General features: G+C 34.9%; 1 protein-coding gene across 2 annotated transcripts in view; it reads right to left on the bottom strand.

Annotated features, from left to right (window-relative positions):
• Window positions 1–19,538, bottom strand: part of LOC150106639 (stromal interaction molecule homolog) — a 341,067-nt gene that overhangs the window by 101,982 nt on the left and 219,547 nt on the right. For both annotated transcript variants that reach the window (XM_090392591.1, XM_090392592.1), the window contains exons 7-9: window positions 16,118–16,208; window positions 7,104–7,361; window positions 814–914 (exon numbers count right to left, since the gene is read on the bottom strand). In XM_090392591.1, the coding sequence (XP_090248717.1) occupies window positions 814–914; window positions 7,104–7,361; window positions 16,118–16,208 (450 nt within the window). The remainder of the gene's footprint in view (window positions 1–813; window positions 915–7,103; window positions 7,362–16,117; window positions 16,209–19,538) is intronic.

Here is a 19,538-nt window from a genome sequence, read left to right as displayed (position 1 = left end):
TACACTACACAGAACAGATAAGCAAGTCAGGAGAGAAACAAAATTCAAACACTTCAAGGACGTCGAGAACAAAAGAAAACACAAATTAGGAGTGACAGCACATACAACTGAAATAAAACATCTAATGTTTATGGCAACAAACAAAAATGCTCCACATAGATTAATTTTTTTTTTCAAGAGTATTCAAAGAATCACCTGAAGTGATGAAACATCCTCTACAGTGCAACAAAAAACAAGGGATGATTACACATCAGGTCTGGTCTTTTCTAATTAATCACAACATGCACAGTTACCAGTAATAAACAGCAGTCCACAAACTAACAAATCATAGCAAATGAAAATTTTCCATTGTTATTCATATTCAAATATTTTCATTATGTATGTTAACTGTTATTATCTGTTTGTTTGTTTGTTTTTTTAGTTTATTCATGTAATTCTCCTGATGATGTGAAACAAAATATTTTCACAAAAGGAGTCAAATAATCAATAAAATTACTTTTCTATCCCATCTGATTCTTTCATTATGGAGTAATATTAATATTGGCAAAAATATTCTTAGATTAAGACTAATGTTTCAGTTACCAAATGGTTACTGAACTGCTGACTCTCAGAAATTGTGCAGAAATCCAAAATGCAATGTTAATTTTTTTTATTACTTCTTTCATGTAATCTAAATCTACATAATTATGTAACATAATTTCAATTTAATTAACATAAATAAACATAATTAGCATAATTCCAAGTACTGATAAATACCAAGATGACAAAAATACAACTGCATATCATAGTGCTGTTAACAGAAATTAAACTTACTTAGCTTGAAGAATCCTGTCATCTACATCATCTATAGAGCTTCCATGAGCTATACGAAATGCTCCCATAAAGGTGGATCTTTTTCTTCTAAGTTTCTCACACTAAAGATAAGTGAAAATAGATTACACTGTTTAGATATCCATAAAATTTAAGTAATAATAAATCAGCATTTATTTCCTCTTTGTTTATCTCTCTCACACACAAGTTGCTTAAAAATCAACTCAGTGTAAAACCAATAATGAAATACTGTTAATAGCAAGTGACTGCTATTCACATCCAAGCAACATACTTTTTTTTTACATTACTATTCCGATTAATAAGTGCTACACAGAAACAAGAATGGCATGAATAATACATGAAAGAAATCTGTTTTCAATCCTAAATCACCTACTACAATCTTCATTCACTTTTTGCTAATTATTAAACATAAAATAAACTAAATTATTAAACAAAATCCTTTTAAAAAAAGCTATAAATACATGTAAACAAAAAAATCTGGCAAAAATATATGGATAATTTTTATAGCTTTGTTCCACGGACGATTCTGTAAAAAACTTTTCAGCTTTTTACAGAATCATCTGCATATCTGTATATGTATCCATGTGCAGGATATGCAGATACATATCCTGAACACAAGAACCTATGGCACATCAGTGCTGTGTGTGTGTGTGTGTGCGCGCGCGCAAATAAGGGTTGAGAAAGAAGAAACCTATTGCCATTCTTCTTAAGAGTTGTAGGTTGAAATTGTTGGGAAACATCACAGTGAAGGCTGTTCCAGAGTACAGAGGTAGATGGAATAAATGAGGAAGAAGAAAAGTGGGTTCACTGAGTTTGCAATTGTACTGTAAAAGAATGCTGGACATCTGCTGTTCTTGTTTTAACAGGCCAACAAAACCATTTTTGTTGGGTTACTAAAGGAGTGGTGATGCACAAAATATAGTCTCTCCAAACCAAGTCAATCTCGCCTTCTCAGGGTGTTAGCCTGTTTACATGAATGAGACTCTATTGCTAAGGGAATATTTCCAACTGCAAATGCATACCTTCACTAGATGGAGGAAATAGTAACTGGATCTCTAAGTAGTAGAGGTCATTCATTACCAAGTGAAACAACATCATCTACCTGTTTACTGCAGGTTGGAAGTGTTCAGTCTTCAGATCAAGAACTCTGATTTCTGTTTCCTTATCCCCCCCCCCCCAAAAAAAAATTGCCAATCACACTGTAGGACCAAACCTTTGGAATCAGGAGGCTCTCAACCAGGCAGCGAAAAAAATCCTGCAGCGACTTGAGTCCAAGTGGTAGCATACAGAGGAAAAGGTCAAGGCCATATATGGAAAGGGGACTGGATTCCCTCTGTGTGGGTGGCATGGTTGCAAGCCTTTCATTCCCACCTGCATCCCTGTTCTTTAACTCTTCCTCCCTACTAACAATATAGTTTTACTGGAGCTTGCATAAAATAGTAAAATAAACAGTTTAAAAAAATCAACTAATAAAAATCCAACCAAAAGATCAAAATCCCATAAACATTAAACATATTTACAAAAAAACAAAAACAAAAACAAAAAAAAAAAGAAATAAAAACAAAGCTTCCACATCAACTTTACCAAAATTTCTGACCTTGACAGTAACATAAATAACATACTAAATAAATAAATAAAAAAACACATAAATAAATATCATCCTAAGGCTTGCCTTCCACCCTTTGTAACTAGGTCAGCAGCTTCCTCTCTAGCTGATCACTACATATCATGGTAGGTGGTTTCCTCTCCTCTGATTTTTTTTTTAATATTGCTCTTCTCTTCCTTCTTTCTGCTGTACACATAAATGATTTATCAATTATGAAATTTTATTTTAAATCTATTCATAGCACGTCTCATGATGATAATACACCACATTCCTCTTCATCCTTTGATAAAGATTGTAGTGTCTATCATTAGAAACCTCAAGATTTTCTCATGTCTTAAAATCTCATCTTGCTATTCTTAAGTGAGATGAAGATAACTTTGTGAACTTCAATGCTACCAAAAAACAATCCTCTCTAATTTCCTGCATGATGATCTCACATCACATCACTTCCCCTTACTTTTGATAATACCTAGCTCTTAACACAATCAAATTTCTCTTCTTTTGATTGATTTAAACCTCTAGCCTTTCCTGGCATAAACCCATCTCAACCACAGCTTCTGTAAACTATTAAAAAAAAAAAAAATAGGAGCACTTTTCTGCCCAAGACACTACTACTTCTCACCTGTACATCTTATAGCAATATAAAAAAAAAATCAGCTAATGCCTTTTTATTCCCATATAGGGAGCAGGCGAGGCCTTTTAACCCTATCTAACTTTTGAAGACTGAGTGGGAGTTCAATCTCCACTGGTATCCAATCAGAGATAGCCTGCCCAAGACTATCACTAATTAACCCTTTAACTGCTGATTTTATATTCTACTGTCATTGACCCATGTGTTGAATTAATTTTGCAAAAAATTTATAAATAAAATCAATTAAAATTCTTACTGAAGTAAGAAGTCCAAACAGCATCATACATTCTTGATATACACTTGTTCACTCACAAAAATGGCACAGGATGAAAAATAATGTTTTATAAAATTTGCATAATCAAGAGGTGTCCACTTGATTAAGCAAATTACACACATTAATTTATGTAGAATCATCAGGATCTTCTTCATCTGAAGTACACAATTCACTTAACTCGGACAATTCTTCTCCCAACTCATTTGTTGTTAACAATTCATCAATTTGATCATCAGTAAGATAACGCAGATATTTACTGGTAGACGCCATATTGTGACATGACAGAAATCCCTGCAGTCACATGGTTTATATGCATCGTGCTGCATATTATTATTCGTGACACCTCCAAGGAGTCCGGAGACTCATCGCGGGAGGACACCTACTGTACAACTCTCAGTCTCCACCCGAACCTCTACTACCAATCATCCACATTAACGCCATCTACCGTCCTCAACCACAACCAGTATTTTTTGTCTGTAAATTGCGTGTGTTCTATAGGGCCGATTTGTCTGTACACGGGATGAAAAATTGAGTTAAATCGATTTTTCATCGATCAAGTTAACTCGATCATAGCAAGGTCACCATTTTTTTCCACGCTCGAGTTAACTCAACCGTAGCAGGTAAAGGGTTAAAAGGCATGCAGTGAAGAGAATGGAGCTCAATAAGTGCCGCCATCTCGTGGTCCTAACACAATATATTTAAGGTCTGAAATAGTGTGGGTTCTACGGTCAATTTTCTTGAGTTTATAGGACGAAAAACCAGAGTTTCCAGGAGGAAAAACCCGCTTGCCCGTGCCAGAGATCGACTAACTTGGGAACTGGTTGAAAAAAGGCTTAGAAAAATTTTCTCTAGTTGGTGACTAGACTCGAAATCAAGTCTTCTTTCGTGGGGCCAAGCGCTGTGGTGTGCAAATGCCACATCCACTGAGCAACACAGGCTCTTTTATTAGCAATATATAAATCCTTATAGCAATACATAAATCCCAATTCAATTATGGAATACCGATCACACATTTGGGATGGTACACTCATAAACTATAATATTGCTTGCTACTATGCAGATACTTTGAGGGGGGGGGGATGTCAACATGAGTAGAGTGAATCTGTGAGAGAGGATTATGAATTAATCAGATATTCCATTTTTTTTCCTTTCTGTGTCTCTTCTATAAGTACTTTCATGAACAATGTTCTGCAGAACCGGCCACCATCATTCCTCCAAGACTAATAATTATCAAGAGCAGCCACAAATCAGCATCCATTTACTGTCCAGCTCCAAACTTACTAAAACAAGTTTCTCCTCATTCCATCCACTTTTGTTTTTAGAAAACAAAGAACAGCTTCCCACACTTTTTCCCTAAAGATTACAACTTTTAGCTGTTCAAGCAACATCAGCACATTCTTTCTTCTTATCCTCTTACCCATACACAACAGTGATGTGCTATAGGTCTTTCAACCTTTCATGTGTGGGTCTGATATAAAAATAAATACAAAAAAAAAATAATAATAATGTCTTCCTTTCTAGCTATATTAATATGGCTATCCATAGCTTCATATGGCTATCCATTTCCATCAACAGAATCCAATCCAAGCTGATGGTTATATTCATTTCTCAGTTCAATTACACTTGAGAAGAAATGATAGCCAATTCTCTCCAAAGTGTAAGCAAATGAAGTTTGCACAACTAGGCTACATGTATATAAGGGCTGTTCACTTCACATTAATTGCCTTAGTATCTGATAATACACAGCAGCATATGCATCCAAAAGGAAGTGTGCTTTCCATTATGGGATACTAAAGCAACTGCTGTGAAATGAACAGCCTATATATAAGTAGCCTAGTCGTGAAGATACTTCCTACACAAATTTTGTTTACTTATAGAAAGTTTTTTTACCTTGGGTATACTATATGTTGTCCGCGCGGTTAGCCTAGTGGCTTTGCGCTTCGCAACCATATGCCTGGGGAAGGAGTGTCCTAGGTTCGATTCCCGTCGGAGACGTGAGGAGCTGAAGGATCTTCCTCAGCCATAGCCAAGTTAGCCGGTCTTGGGCGCGGGCAGTAGGGTTTTTTTCGCCAGTTTATCTGGTGTTTTTCATCCCGCAAGCAGGCAAACCGGCCCCTTGAACACACAGGGATACAGCCAAGAATACCTTGAGGCATAGGAGTGACCATTCTATCCTCGTATTTCGGTTACGAAATCCAAGCATGCTTGGAAGGTTGTGGGCCTTAAAGGCCTGTTAAAGCCATTGGGATAGATAGATAGATACTATATGTTAAAGATGCCAAGCAATTTTATAAACTTGGTTTTAGACCTGAAAATACTTCAGGTGCAAACTTGACTTACTTGTCTGTTTGCTTACTTGGGAAAAAGGATTAAAACCAAGTTTATAAAACTGTTTGTTTACTTATATTTGGATAAAGGATTAAACAAGAATTTCTTGGCAAGTATTTACTTTGTAATTGAGAAAAAAAATTTTTCTCAATTACATTTCTCAATTTTTTTCTGAGGAAAAGATGCTTTTCCTCAGAGTGCGCTAAAATAAAACTACATTTTAAACTTATATTTTAACTGAACATAACCATACTACTAAAGAAAATTTCTTTTATGCTCTGTTACGATTCTTGATGACAGAGATTTGTAACAGAGATCTGTTACAAATCTCTGTCATCAAGATTTGTAACAGAGCATAAAAGAAATTTTCTTTATTTTGTATAATTTCCATTATACAAAATGTTTAATATCCATTATTATACATTTTGTATAAATAAACATTTATACAAAATGTATAATACCAATTATTATACAAAATTAGTAGAAATATCCATTAAACACCTCAGGAACATTAAAACCATCATTATTACTTAAAGCGATCAAATGATTATATTAAAATAAAAACAAAATTTTCAACTGAGTACTATCTGGGAGAAATAGAAAACTTCACAAGAGTCATGTGAATAATGCACTGCTACTTTTAAAACATTTAAATCAGTAATTGAGACCAGCATATCTTTTACTATAATGTTTTAGAAATTTTATTATTACGGGCAACTCCAAGGAGTCGATAGAGTCATCGAGGGAGGGCCTAACATCATGTCAAGAACAACTATTCGACATTCACACAGTATCTATCATACCTCGCTTTGAACTCATTCACAGTCATGGCACCCACAACAGACTCTGGCAGCTTATTCCACTCATTCACCACTCTCCAAGTAAAAAACCTAGCTCTAACACCCTTTCATTAAATGAAAATTCTGTATTTGTTTCGAATCTCTTAAGAACCATCTTTAAAATGAAGATAACCAGAAAGAAACTTGACATTGCTGTATTCAAGAATATGGAAATAGTGCATAGGATAGTTATTTTCACATCCATCCCCCCTCCCTACACGCGCACGCACACACACACACACACACACACCCCCCAAAAGAATGGGATGAATGACTGACAACAAAAAAGAATCTAAAACTAAAATAGCAAGGAAAAGACCCACTAGAATATAGAGACTGGTGAAGTTTAGACAATCTTAGAAAAGTAGGGCTGAAGCAAGCAAGTTATAAACCAAACAAATAGTAGAAAATGGGAAAGTATTGATAAAAATTTGTTATACTATATAAAAAAAACTAGTTATAGTTAAATATTAGTTATACTGATATCACAATACACCCTCAACCTATGCTACTGTTTGAGGATGCCTTCCTGGAAATGAAGTTCTAAGTAAAATAAAGCAACCTTAATAAAGTACACATTACTTAAATACATACCCCTTCTTTTGCAGAGAGAAGTTGTTGTTCTGCAGCTGCTTTCTTTGAATTATAATGGCGAATTTCCAGCTCATGAGTCAACTGAAGCCAGTGTTGCAATGCAGGAGGAGCAGCCCAGGATCGAGACTCTAGAATTTTTTCAGTCCGATGTAGATCTTCTGTAGTGTGACGTAGCTGTTCTTCTAATTCTGTTATTCGAGCAAGATCACCGATTTCAGAACCATTTCCCTCATGCCCTTGCTGTTGACGTAACTGTTGCTGTTAAAGAGATGTATACTGTATTCAAAGGCACAAATGAAATAAAAAGGTAGGAACATTTAAAGCTTATTTCAAAGACTAACAGTTTTCAACTTACAAAATATACCAAATAACTTGAGTGAACTCATCTGCAAATTTTGAAATAAATTAGTGTATATCATTAGTGCCAAATTCTTCTAGCTGATCTGTAAACTAATATTTTTTTTTTAATAGCTTCAAATTTTCTTCTTCTTTTCAGCCATTTTCTGTCCACTGCTGGACGAAGGCCTCCTCCTGTTTCTTCCACCTTTCTCTGTTCTTGGCAATGGTTGCCCAATTTTCCCAAACAAAATCTGACAATTCATCACTTCACCCTCTTTTAGGACATTCTCGGCCTCGTTTTCCCTCTTTAGGAATCCAGTTCGTTAGTATGGTGGTCCACCGCTCATCTTCTCTTCTGGATAGATGTCCGGCCCATTTCCATTTTAGTCGCTTGTGGTGAAGAATGATGTCAGTGATGAACATCTGGCTTCTTATCCAGGTGTTTTGCTTCTTATCTCTTAATGTGATGCCTAGCATCAATCGCTCCATTTTTCTTTGAGTTGTTGTAAATTTATTTGTATTTATTGAATTGTTGTTAATTTATCAGCGACCAAGTTTCACAATCATATTAGATGACTGCTTCAAATTATAAGGCATTAATTCACTAAGCATTAAAAAACTTAGTTAAGCAAGCTTGAAACTTGCTTATTCTAAAAATTAAAGATACACATTACATTATTAAACGATGTCTCATGTCAAACACACAAACAACCTCTTAATTTTATATCATTCTTTCAACATATTAGTTCTAGATGTCTCTCAGATATTATGTAAATCTAATTTCTGATAACATAACACGGTCCTATCTCCAGAATCTGCTTTGTTTTACAAATGCTAGGAAACCTTTTGTAAAGCTATCAATTTTTACAGAATTCTGCAGTCCACTTTAATATGAGCTTCTCTTAGTAACTAAGAGATGCCAGATCTTGCACTAATTACAGACCATTACCTTTCTAAGTCACTGTTATGAAATATTTATCAGGATTATTCAAAACATGGAAGAAGAGCAAATGCGATTCAGAAGTAATAGAAGCACAATATATGCAATTTTCATATTAAGCAGACTAGCAGATCTTATGAGAGACAAAAACAAAAAAAAAACTCTAACAGAAGTAAATTCATAAAAATTCTGGAAAACAGTGGGTTTGAAAAATACCTATTAAATTGTATTAAGAATTACTATTCAGAAACACAAGCAGTAGTAAAATACAAAAACATAGAACCAGACCAAATAGCTAATAAAGGAGTTATGTAAGAATACCCATTGTCACCATATTTATTTAACCTGTACCTAAAAGAAGTAGCAAATGAAGCAATACAGATGTGTGCAGGCATAACTGTAAATGGAAGAAATATAACACACTTATATGCTGATGATATGGTTATCATCACAGACAGCCAAGGAAAATTAGAAACTATTCTGACCAAACTACATCAAACAAGTAACAAATATGATATGAAAATCAATTTGAGCTAAACAAAATTAAGCATAATAGGAACCAAAAGGGAACAATCCAAATGAAATAGGAAACAATAATATAGAACAAGTAAAAAAATTAAATTAATTAGTGATCACTGAAGATCTTGATCATTTTGAAACCATAAAACACAGAATCAATAAAGGATGGATAACAATGGACAGATTAGAAAAAATATGAAACAATAAAAGATTAAGTAAAGAAACTCGAATTAAAGATATAAAAAATAATGATAATTCCCACAGTACTTCATGGCTCAGAATGTTGGATCCTAAGAAAAAAAGAAATGGATAAACTGAGCACTTTGAGATGAAATGTCTAAGAAAAATCAATAAAACAAACTGGACAGAAAACAAAACAAATGAAAACATTAGAGAATAACTTAACTTTAAGGAAACAATAACTACAACATTAAAAAAGAGCCATCTAAGCTGGTTTGGACATGTTTCAAGAATGAACCCAGAAAAACTAACAAACATATTATTAAATGGCAGAATTGAAGGAGAGTCCAGCTGAGGAAGACCAAGAAAAAAGATGGATTGACAACATAAAAAGAAATCACCCACTTAAACTTCATAACAGAACTATACAAAAAGACAGCAGACAGAAAGAAATGGCAAAATTTAGTCTTTGAGGAACTCAACTTGCCACAAACAGAAGAGGAAGAATAGAACCAAATTAAAATAAAGATAGATGCACAAAAATATGAATCACGGAACATAAGTGCAGGTGTCCAGCAAAGATGTAGTCCACTGCCACTTCTCTTTAATGTCTATATTAATAATATTATAAGAGAGTGAAGGGAAACAACCAGTTTTAGCATTCAAATAAATGATTACACCAACAGCAATGCCATTTTATTCACCAATGATCAGGTTCTAATTGAAGATAATGAAGATTCACTACAGCGAGCAGCCTTTTCATTAAATGAAATAGCAAAATAAGGAAATCTCCACTTCCAAAACCAAAGTCATGGCATTTAAAGGATGAGACCCAATTAGAAGCAAAATTTGCATTAATGATAATATTATAAAAGTCATGGGCAACCTTTCCTAGTTCTGGGGGAAAATTATCATTCTGTCTCCGAGTCAAGGGCCAGACCAAATTATTAAATAAAATAAATTAATATTAAATGAATTAAAACAAGTTGCTACTTAATATTTCATTTATTTATAATATAATGCTTCAGTATAAAGCTCTACATAAATTTTATAATATAATGCATGACATAACAATTTAATGTGAAGATTGGCCTTGTACTTCAACTACAAGACTATCAATATTGATGTTAATATTACTTAAGGATAATCGCAGAGAATTTTCTAAGTTTTCGTCCATTATTCTTGTCCGAATGTTTGATTTATTGTATTTCATCCTCGAAAAAAACTGTTCGCACATATATGTGCTGCCAAAAAGACAAATGATTTTTCTTGAAAAGGGGCATAAATTTGTATACTTTTCTTCCACCAAATAAAATTTATAAAAATCCGTCAAAGCAATGTTGTTAAATTATGATTTTAGCACTAAATCTGCCTGAGGCGGATTTAGTGCTAAAATAATAAGTTCCATCTGTAAGTTTTCTGGCACATTATTTACATCGGCATCCATCGGACGAGCAAATATAGCGAATGTGAAGTCTTTGTTTTTGTAGTCGGCAAACCTTGTATCAAATTGCTCTATTGGTGCTTTCAGTTCATCTCCATAACAATTATAAGGGATATTTTTTATGAGTTGCTAGAGTAGGAAAATAATAACAATTTTTAGCTCTTATCTGACTTTCCAACAATCTTAATTTATTACAAAAAGCTTTGACATGTCCATGCAGTTCATGAACCAATTGTCCTCGTTTTTGCAATTTAAGATTCAGTTCGTTTAGGTATCCGGTGACATCTACAAGGAATGCTAAATCACACACCCAATCACCATCTTTTACTTGGTTAATTGTGTTTCCTTTTATGTCCATAAAATCTGTAATGTCTTGTCTCAGATAATAAAATCGTTTTAACATTTTACCTTTACTCAACCAACTCACTTCACAATAATAAGACACATCTTCATAATCCAAAAATAGGTCTGCCAAATACTCCTTAAATTGGTGGTGATTAAGTGCACGTGACTTAATAAAGTTAATACGCTACAACGACTTCCATAACATTTGTGAATTTAATTGATTTTGCACACAGATTTTGTTGGTGCATAATGCAGTGAAAATTTGTTAAATTTTCCAGATGGATCTGTAGTTCTATTGCAATTTCATGAACTATTCCAATAAATCCCTTCTATGCACCAACCATTGCAGCGGCTCCATCAGTGCATAATGCCAGATAACGAACTCCATTTAAGCCCAAATCTCTCAAAGACTGCGTTGACTGTTTCAAATATATCTTCACCAGTAGTTGTTCCTTTTAACGGCCGAAGCGCCAATAATTCTTCTGTGATGTTGAAATCCGCATCAACTCCTCGAATAAATATTGCTAGTTGTGCTGTATCGGAGGCATCGGTGCTGTCATCCAAAGCAATTGAAAATGCTTCCAATTTAGCAATCTTCTCTTTTAAACTTTTTTTGATATCATCAGCCATAATTTCTATCTGTCGGACAACCAAATGACTTAGAATGCTTAGCGATTTTTTCGCTTACCATAAAGCTGGCTTTTACAATGCTGTGGTGCTGCGTTCTTTGCTTGTTGAACATTTGCTGCTGGGTATCCAAGTTCTTCAACTTCTGTATTTCATCTTTTTGCAGTTGTCCATCAATTTCTGGGTGATCCACATCTCAAAGTAAAGTGTCTCTTCAAGTTGTATTCTTTGTTGACGGATACAGATTCATTGCATAGCAAACATACATGCAAACCTTTATTCAGAATAAAATAATAATCCTCCGTCCAGTTGTCTTGAAATTGGCGATTCTCTGCATCTACTTTTTTTTTTGCAATAACCCCTGACATTGTCCAAAATTTATAAGCAATATTCAGAACTGTCAAACAAAACTGTCTTCTACACCGCAGGCACTGAACAGAACATAACATCAATGCAGGCACTTAACAGAACATAACACAACACCAACACAAGTACCAAACTGACACGTTGTAACATGTTCACACATGCCGCTAGTCAAAGTAAGAAAGAGACCTTGGTTGGAGAAAACATAGTGTGTTTTGCGCAAGTCATATGATGTCAGCTTAATGCAAGTTAGTAGAACACACCATGTTTTCTCCCACCATGAATCAGACAAACTTCGCTGAAATAGATTAAGGCCAGATCAAAAGAAGTAGAGGGCTGGATCCGGCCCGCAGGTTGCCCATATGTGGGTTAATACATTCAAATATCTAGGATACCACTTATCTTGTGAAAGAGAGAAAGATATACAACATAAATTAACCAATTATATAAGAATAACAAAAACTATTGATCAGATATGCAATCCAAATTTAATAAACAAGAAAACAAGAATAAGAATCCATAACTCAATAGGAAGACCTATCCTAACATATGGTTCAGAAGCCTGGGCCATAACTCAAGCAGATAGAAAAAGACTGATAAGCTCTGAAATGAAATCCCTGCATAAAACAGCTAGATATAATAGACTAGACTTCAAAAGAATACAGATATCTTAAAGGAACTTGAAGTGATATCTGTCTTAGACTACATCGACCTTTAGAGAGAGAGAGAGAGGGAGGGATGGGGACAACATACAGAAAGAATGAGTGAAGGAAGATCCCTTAGAGATGCAGAGATATTGACCTCAAGGAAAAAGGAATAGAGGACAGCCATTGAAAAGATAGGAGGAGACCGTAACATGCCACTAGGCCTATATAACTGAACAAAAAAAAAATAAAAAAAATACAGGCTGTCAATCATTCCATTAGGGTATGAATTGCTCAATGTGAAACTATAAACTTTTTAATGAAAGCTTGAAGTGACTTAAAACAGTGACATGGTTGGTCTCTTCTGAAAGGTTATTTCTAGTTTCCGTATTACTGAATCCTTAGCCTATACATAGTACCAAATCATTTTACAGATTTCACAACCTTTGCTGAGTGGAATTCACAATTTGAAAAATACTCGAATGGACAGGTTTTAAAAGTCAAGTGAATACAAGGATTAAGGAGTATTTGGTCAACAGGATATTCAAGTTCAACAATCAAACTGGTAAGGCTAGTATTAAAATCCAGAAGATGGTAGATGGTTAAAACATACTTTTCATGCATAAGAAAGCCAGCTATAGTATTCCTATATAAATCTGTGATCATCCAGTATATTTTTTATGGCCCACAACCATACTTGACCAGATTTTTAATGGATACCAATTTTAATGAACTGAAGGCATTCAGAGAAATTTATTAAGTATGTGGAGGGATTATATCATGACAGTTATGAACATCTTCAAGTAGTTTGTGTAATGGGACCAGCTTGACCCATCCTTGGGATGCACTCAGTGCCAAGACACATACTGGTCAGAGAAACTGCCAATTTTCTTATACTTTCTTATAACATGGACCAATATCCCATTCAGTTCCATAACAATTGTCAGTCCATAGTAAGGACAGACTGGAAGAACTGTGGACATCTGCCTCAGTGAACATAAAAAAAAAAAAAATACATCCCGCACTGTCATTATGGCAAGTTGGGGTCTAGCAGACCATGCCTTAGATATCCCTGCACACAGGATCAATTGGAAAAAAACAAAAATGCTACACAGAAGTCATTATAAGTCAGAGAGATTGTTTCTGGAATCAACAGAAACCTTGAAACATACTCCAAACCTCAACAAGAATGGCTGTATAAATTTACCAAAAATTTTAGACAGTCATCTTAAGACCTAATTAATACCTGCTTTCTCTCTCTATTTTTTTTTCAACATAGATGGCACCAAATTAGGACTTTAGTCTTTGTGTTGTCCATTGCAATTGTTTAAACTAGTCCCATTGTTATACCAGATTGTTGTTTTGCACACTATGCAAAACAACAATTTATGAGAAAGTGTTTTTGTGCTCTGAAGATAATGGATATAATCAGTGCTATAAGGGGCTCGCGGGGGCTCGAGCGAGCCCTTTGTTAATTTTTTCTCAAATTTGTGAGCCCCTTGTTTAATAATCTTGTAGAACTAGAAAATACCACCGTGGAATGTATACATGCTACTATAATTGCTACTTTAAATTCATATGGATTTTCTGATAGCTATATAAAAATCATTTCATTGCATTTTGTTCTGATGGAGCTAATGTAATGTTAGGAAACAAATCAGGTGTTGCAATCAAACATCTACAAAAATTTCCCAATGTTGTGATTTGGCATTGCGCTCATCGTTTACACGATTCAATAAAAAACATAGAAATAAGTCATTTTGAAATATTTATGGGTAAATTATATGCTTTTTATCATCAATCAATGAGAATTAAATAGGATTGCAAAAGACCTTGGTATCAAAATATTAAAGATCAGCCGTGTGTTTGGACCACAATGGGCAGCTTGCAGTTTACAAACGGCTATTGCTTTGTGGAGAAATTACCCAGCTTTATGCAAGCATTTTGCATCGAACGATAAATATGAAGGTTTTTTGGGAAATTTCACCCCAAGAATCTCCGATAATCCTTACAGCATCTAAAACATTAAACTGTTTCCAAAACTCTTTAACAGACAGTTGCAAAACAGAAATGTTACCAGAAACTGATAAGTTGCTGAGGCAATAGAAGAAGTTGTCAACCTTGCCAGGCAATTAGATTTAGAAGTCGACAGTGAAGATGTCAGTGAGCTGTTAGACTCGCATAACAAGGAGCTTACAATGGACGAGCTCATAGAGATGCATGAGCAAAGCGCTACTGGAGACAGAAACCTCAGATCCAGTTCTACTAGAAAAGCACATGACAATTGCAAAATTAACAGAAGGTCTCAGCTTAATTAAGAAAGGTTTACAGATTTTGGAGGACATAAATTATAATGAGGAACGAATTGTAGCCACAAGGCAAGGAATAAAAAAAATCATTGGCTTGCTATGAAGAAATTTTGCATGACAAGAAAAAGACATTATGCCGTCAGACGAATCTATTAGATTTTATGAAACCATTGACATCGAAATAACTTTTTTTTTTTATGTATGAAAAACTACAATTATGATTACACAGTATTTCTTAAAAAATATAGGTGTTTTTGTAAACCTTTGGTCCCAATTAACTAATATTTTGTATGTTTGTATATATAAATTACATGCAAAATTATACCATGAGGTACGCGAATTTGACTTAGGTGCTTTTTGTCAGTCTCACCTAACGTGTAACTTCAGGGTTTTACTGTATTGGTTTTTATCTTACTGTGGATAGCTTCAAATGCCTCAACCTTATGTTCCTGCTGAACTTCTACTCTTACTGGTTGCAATTATTTTACTGTCATTAGCCCCCCCCCCCCCACATTATGCTTTCTCTATCCTTCCTGAACATGCAATATTTCTTACATTCTATCCCTACATATGAATACTTCTGACACTTCTGATACACTCTCTCTCATACATTTCGGCTTCTGCAAGCCTCTCAGTCTAAATAATGAATACATGTATACTGCATCTCAAACAATCTCTCGTAGAAAACTCCCTGAGCAGTGATATTGGCTACTACTGTCCTGCTATGCTTTGGTTGCCTTATGATAATATATAAAAAATAAAGTTTGTAAAATACAAATGCTGCACACCAAATTAAACGTATTATAAATGAAATCTAATAAACTACTATCGTAAATTATGAAACAAACCATAAAACATCTTTTATAGAGATGCATTACCAAAGAATTGACATCAGTTAATGTAAATCATATAAAATAAGCAATATCATTAAATATTATAGTAACTTTGTAGCCAAATAGCTTCTCTATGCATCACTCGCGTAGTAAGATACCTGAATTCAAATGACACCTATTATGGGGGGGGGGGGGCAGCTTTAGTAGGTATTATCAAGCTGAGGTAATTTAGCTGGTCTTATAAGAAAACAAGGAGTCTACTCCTAGGTACTCGTATTGCACCCTTATGAAAAAAAACACGTCTAGAAACATAAATCACGAGCATGAAGTCAACCACCTTATTCCATCACACCCAGATCGAGTTTGATGTTAAGTGGCATAAGCAGGATTCCATCTAAATCTGCAATGTTAAAGATGAAAAACAGGTACAATTAATGCAAGCAAACATGAAAATAAAATCTGTAAACTCACCTTAGCAGTTGTAATTTCATCCTGTAACCTACGTTCAAGATTCTGCTTTTCAATAGCAACAGTTTCCTGTTCTAGTCTGGCTTTATCTAATCTAGAAAATTATGTGGGGTTATAAGATTTTCATCTAAAATTAAAAGAAGAATAAAGTAAGTGTGTATATGAGTGTGTGCACACACCTTTAGACGTAGTATAATAATTTAGAATAATTTTCACAATCAGTTTGAAAATAAGAACCAAAGTCAAACTGTATTACATGACTGTACACAGCAATTAAATATATTTACACAAATTCAACATTTATACAGTGGAACTTCAGTTGTCAAACATAATTCATTCCTAAAGGCTGTTCGGAAACCAATTTGTTTAAAAACTGAAACCATTTTCCCATAAGAATTAATGTAAAATGGAGTAATCCATTCCCGAGCCCCAGATTATTGCTTATTTAAACTTTTATAACAGTACTTCATGCTGGTCTTTTATGATAAAATTACAAGAGCATTAGATGAGGGAAGGGCATATACTGCCATTTTCCTAAACTTAGCAAAGGCATTTGATAGGGTGCCACATGATAAGCTGATATTCAAGTTGCAGTACAAGGGTCTGGATGTCAGATTGGTCAACTGGATTCAGGAATTGGCTGTCCGATAGGTATCAGTATCAAAGAGGCAGAAGGTTACAAGTGGTGTTCCACAGGGCTCAGTGCTGGGACCTATATTGTTTAACCTTTATATCAATGACATTGTCCGTGGATTGCAAGGGGATATTCAGTTGTTTGCGGATGATGCCAAGCAGGGAAGGGTTATTGGTAATAGTGCAGATGTGGTAGCCCTGCAAGAGGATTTGAATAAGCTAGAAAGATTGGCAAATGAATGGGGCTGTCAGTTTAATGCAGCAAAATGTAAGGTCTTGAGGTTTGGGACACATCGATGGGATGCTGCATACTCTATGGGAGGAGTTAAACTGGAGGAAGTAGGGAAGGCAAGAGATCTGAGATTGATGATTGATAGAGAATTGAAATTTAGGGGACATATTGCAAAGGTAGTGAAGGTAACACAGAGGATTGCTGCAATAATGAGAAGGACACTGACCTGCACAGATAAAAGGGTTATCATTCCGTTGTATAAGACTCTGTTCAGACCACACTTAGACTATTGTTCTCAGATCTGGTCACCAGGATTTGAAGGGAATAAATTAACTGTGGAAAGGGTACAGAGGCAGATAACAAAGATGGTGTCAGGACTGTACAATGTTAGTTATGAGGATCAGCTGAGAGAGTATGTGGACTACAGAGTTTGGTGGATAGAAAAAGGAGAGGCGATATGATAGAGACTTTTAAACTGTTGAGAGGTGGTTACAGAGTTGACACTGGGGAGTTCCTTCGCTTGGTTGTACAGTGAGAAGGAGTCATGACAAGGGGCCATCCCTGGAAGTTACGAAAGGAAACTGTGAGAAAGAGGGTGAGGAGTGGTTTCCTTGCATGGAGGGTGGTTGAACCATGGAATGCATTGCCTGATGGAGTGCTGAGATCAAGAACAGTCAATGCATTTAAGGAGTGGTATGATAGACTTTGTGTTTCCTAGGAGGGACCTCCCACAACGAGTCTTTTGACTCCATGGAGGCCTGAATAATAATAATAATAAAATCGTATACAAAAACAAAAATGCATAAAATCTTACACAGAAAAATTAAACACAATAAATAGATAAAATATAGACAAAAATTTATCACTTCTTTATTTTTGAATATTCTACAGATCATTGATTTCGCCATACCAAACTACATAGCAAGATCCGAGACATGAACGCCATTTTCATGTTTGGATATGATTTCTTTGTTCACCTCTTCATAGTTCTAACAACTTTTCTCTTCCCTTTGCTTCTTCGGCCCCATTGAGCCTCCATAGCTCAGTCAATATAGATCAGGAGTTGGCGAACCGGGGTAAATTACCTTAAGTGGGATAAAAATGAAATTCTTGGGGGTAATGAGGACTCAATAGACATAAATAAAATTATATAAAAAGCACATTCCTTGTTACGACAGAAATTTTTCTTCTGGCAACAATGAATCTGGCCGATGTAATATACGTGTTTAGGAGACATCACGCCATGTTGAACTCCAAACAATTTGGTTGCTAAGGTGTTGTCAAGTGGCTAAACAGATATTATTTGTCAGTTGTCTATTACCCGCCTTAACCTTATTTTTTGACATGTGTTTTTGCTTTGTTTAAGTCGATTTAAGTAGTTATTTAATTTAATTTATTTCAATAGTTCTATTTTAAGTGCAAGATTTTCATTTATTAACCATATTTTAGTTTTATGTTAGTTCGATAATTTGATTAATATATTTTCTCCTTGCTCGATTAATTTTCGATGGTCAATAAAATAATTAAATACTGCCTTCATCTTGAAGGACGTGTCTTAGTGATTTAATTGGCAAAATCACGTTTACCAATTAAATTATTGTAAATTTAAATGAACTTTAAAAAAACTTAAATTCAATCACTGTCTTTTTTACCCTTCAGATGACATCAACTAGAAAAAGAATATACCAGGAAGAGTTCCTCAATTATAGGTTTATACAAATAGAAGACAGAGGAATAATGAAACCACAGTGTGTTGTCTGTTTGAAAGTGATGACCACAGAATCTTTCAAAAAGAGAAACACTTGGATAATTTGCACCCACATCTGTCTTCCAAACTGCAGGAATACTTTGTAAATTTGGACATGTCTGTCAAAAGACAAAGACTGGACAGCAACTTGAGAGGTACATTTGATCAACATTCAGCATCAAAGGCTAGCTTTGAAGTGGCCTGGTTGATTGCCCGAAACAAGAAACCATATACTATTGGTGAGGAATTGGTTAAACCAGCAGCTTTGAAAATGGAAGCGATTATATGTGGTCAAAAAGAAGCCATGAAACTAAATTCAGTGCCCTTGTCTGCAAAAGTTGTGAAAGAAAGAATTTCTATTTTAGCAGAAAATGTGAGGAAACAAGTTATTTCTTCAATAAAAGAGAGTAAATGCTTTGCTATTCAGCTTGATGAGTCAGTAGTAATTCTCAGCTGATGGTGTATGTTCGCTACAAAGTTTACATGCAACTGAAGAGGAATTGTTATTTTGTTCTCCTCTCGAGTTGCAATCCCGTGGAATTGATGTCTTCAATAAAGTTAATGAATGCTTTAATAACGTTAATTTAAAGTGGGAAGACTGCATTGCTGTGTCGTCTGTTGATGGAGCTCCAGCTATGTTGGGTCATGTAAGTGGTTTTTTGGCTTTGGTGAGAGAGAATAATCCAAAAATTGAAGTTAACCACTGTATGATCCATCGCCAGGCACTGCTTGCGAAACATTTGAAACCTGCACTGGAAGCCGTCATGCATGATGTTATCAAGGTTGTCAAAGGACATGCACTAAACATGCGA

Source organism: Typopeltis vanoorti, chromosome 5 (assembly GCF_054136105.1).
Source record: "Typopeltis vanoorti isolate ZY-2024b chromosome 5, IOZ_Tvanoo_1.0, whole genome shotgun sequence".
Classification (NCBI taxonomy): Eukaryota; Metazoa; Arthropoda; class Arachnida; order Uropygi; family Thelyphonidae; genus Typopeltis; species Typopeltis vanoorti.
The sequence above is the reverse complement of the archived record's forward strand: the minus strand, read 5'-3'. Positions and strand labels throughout refer to the sequence as shown.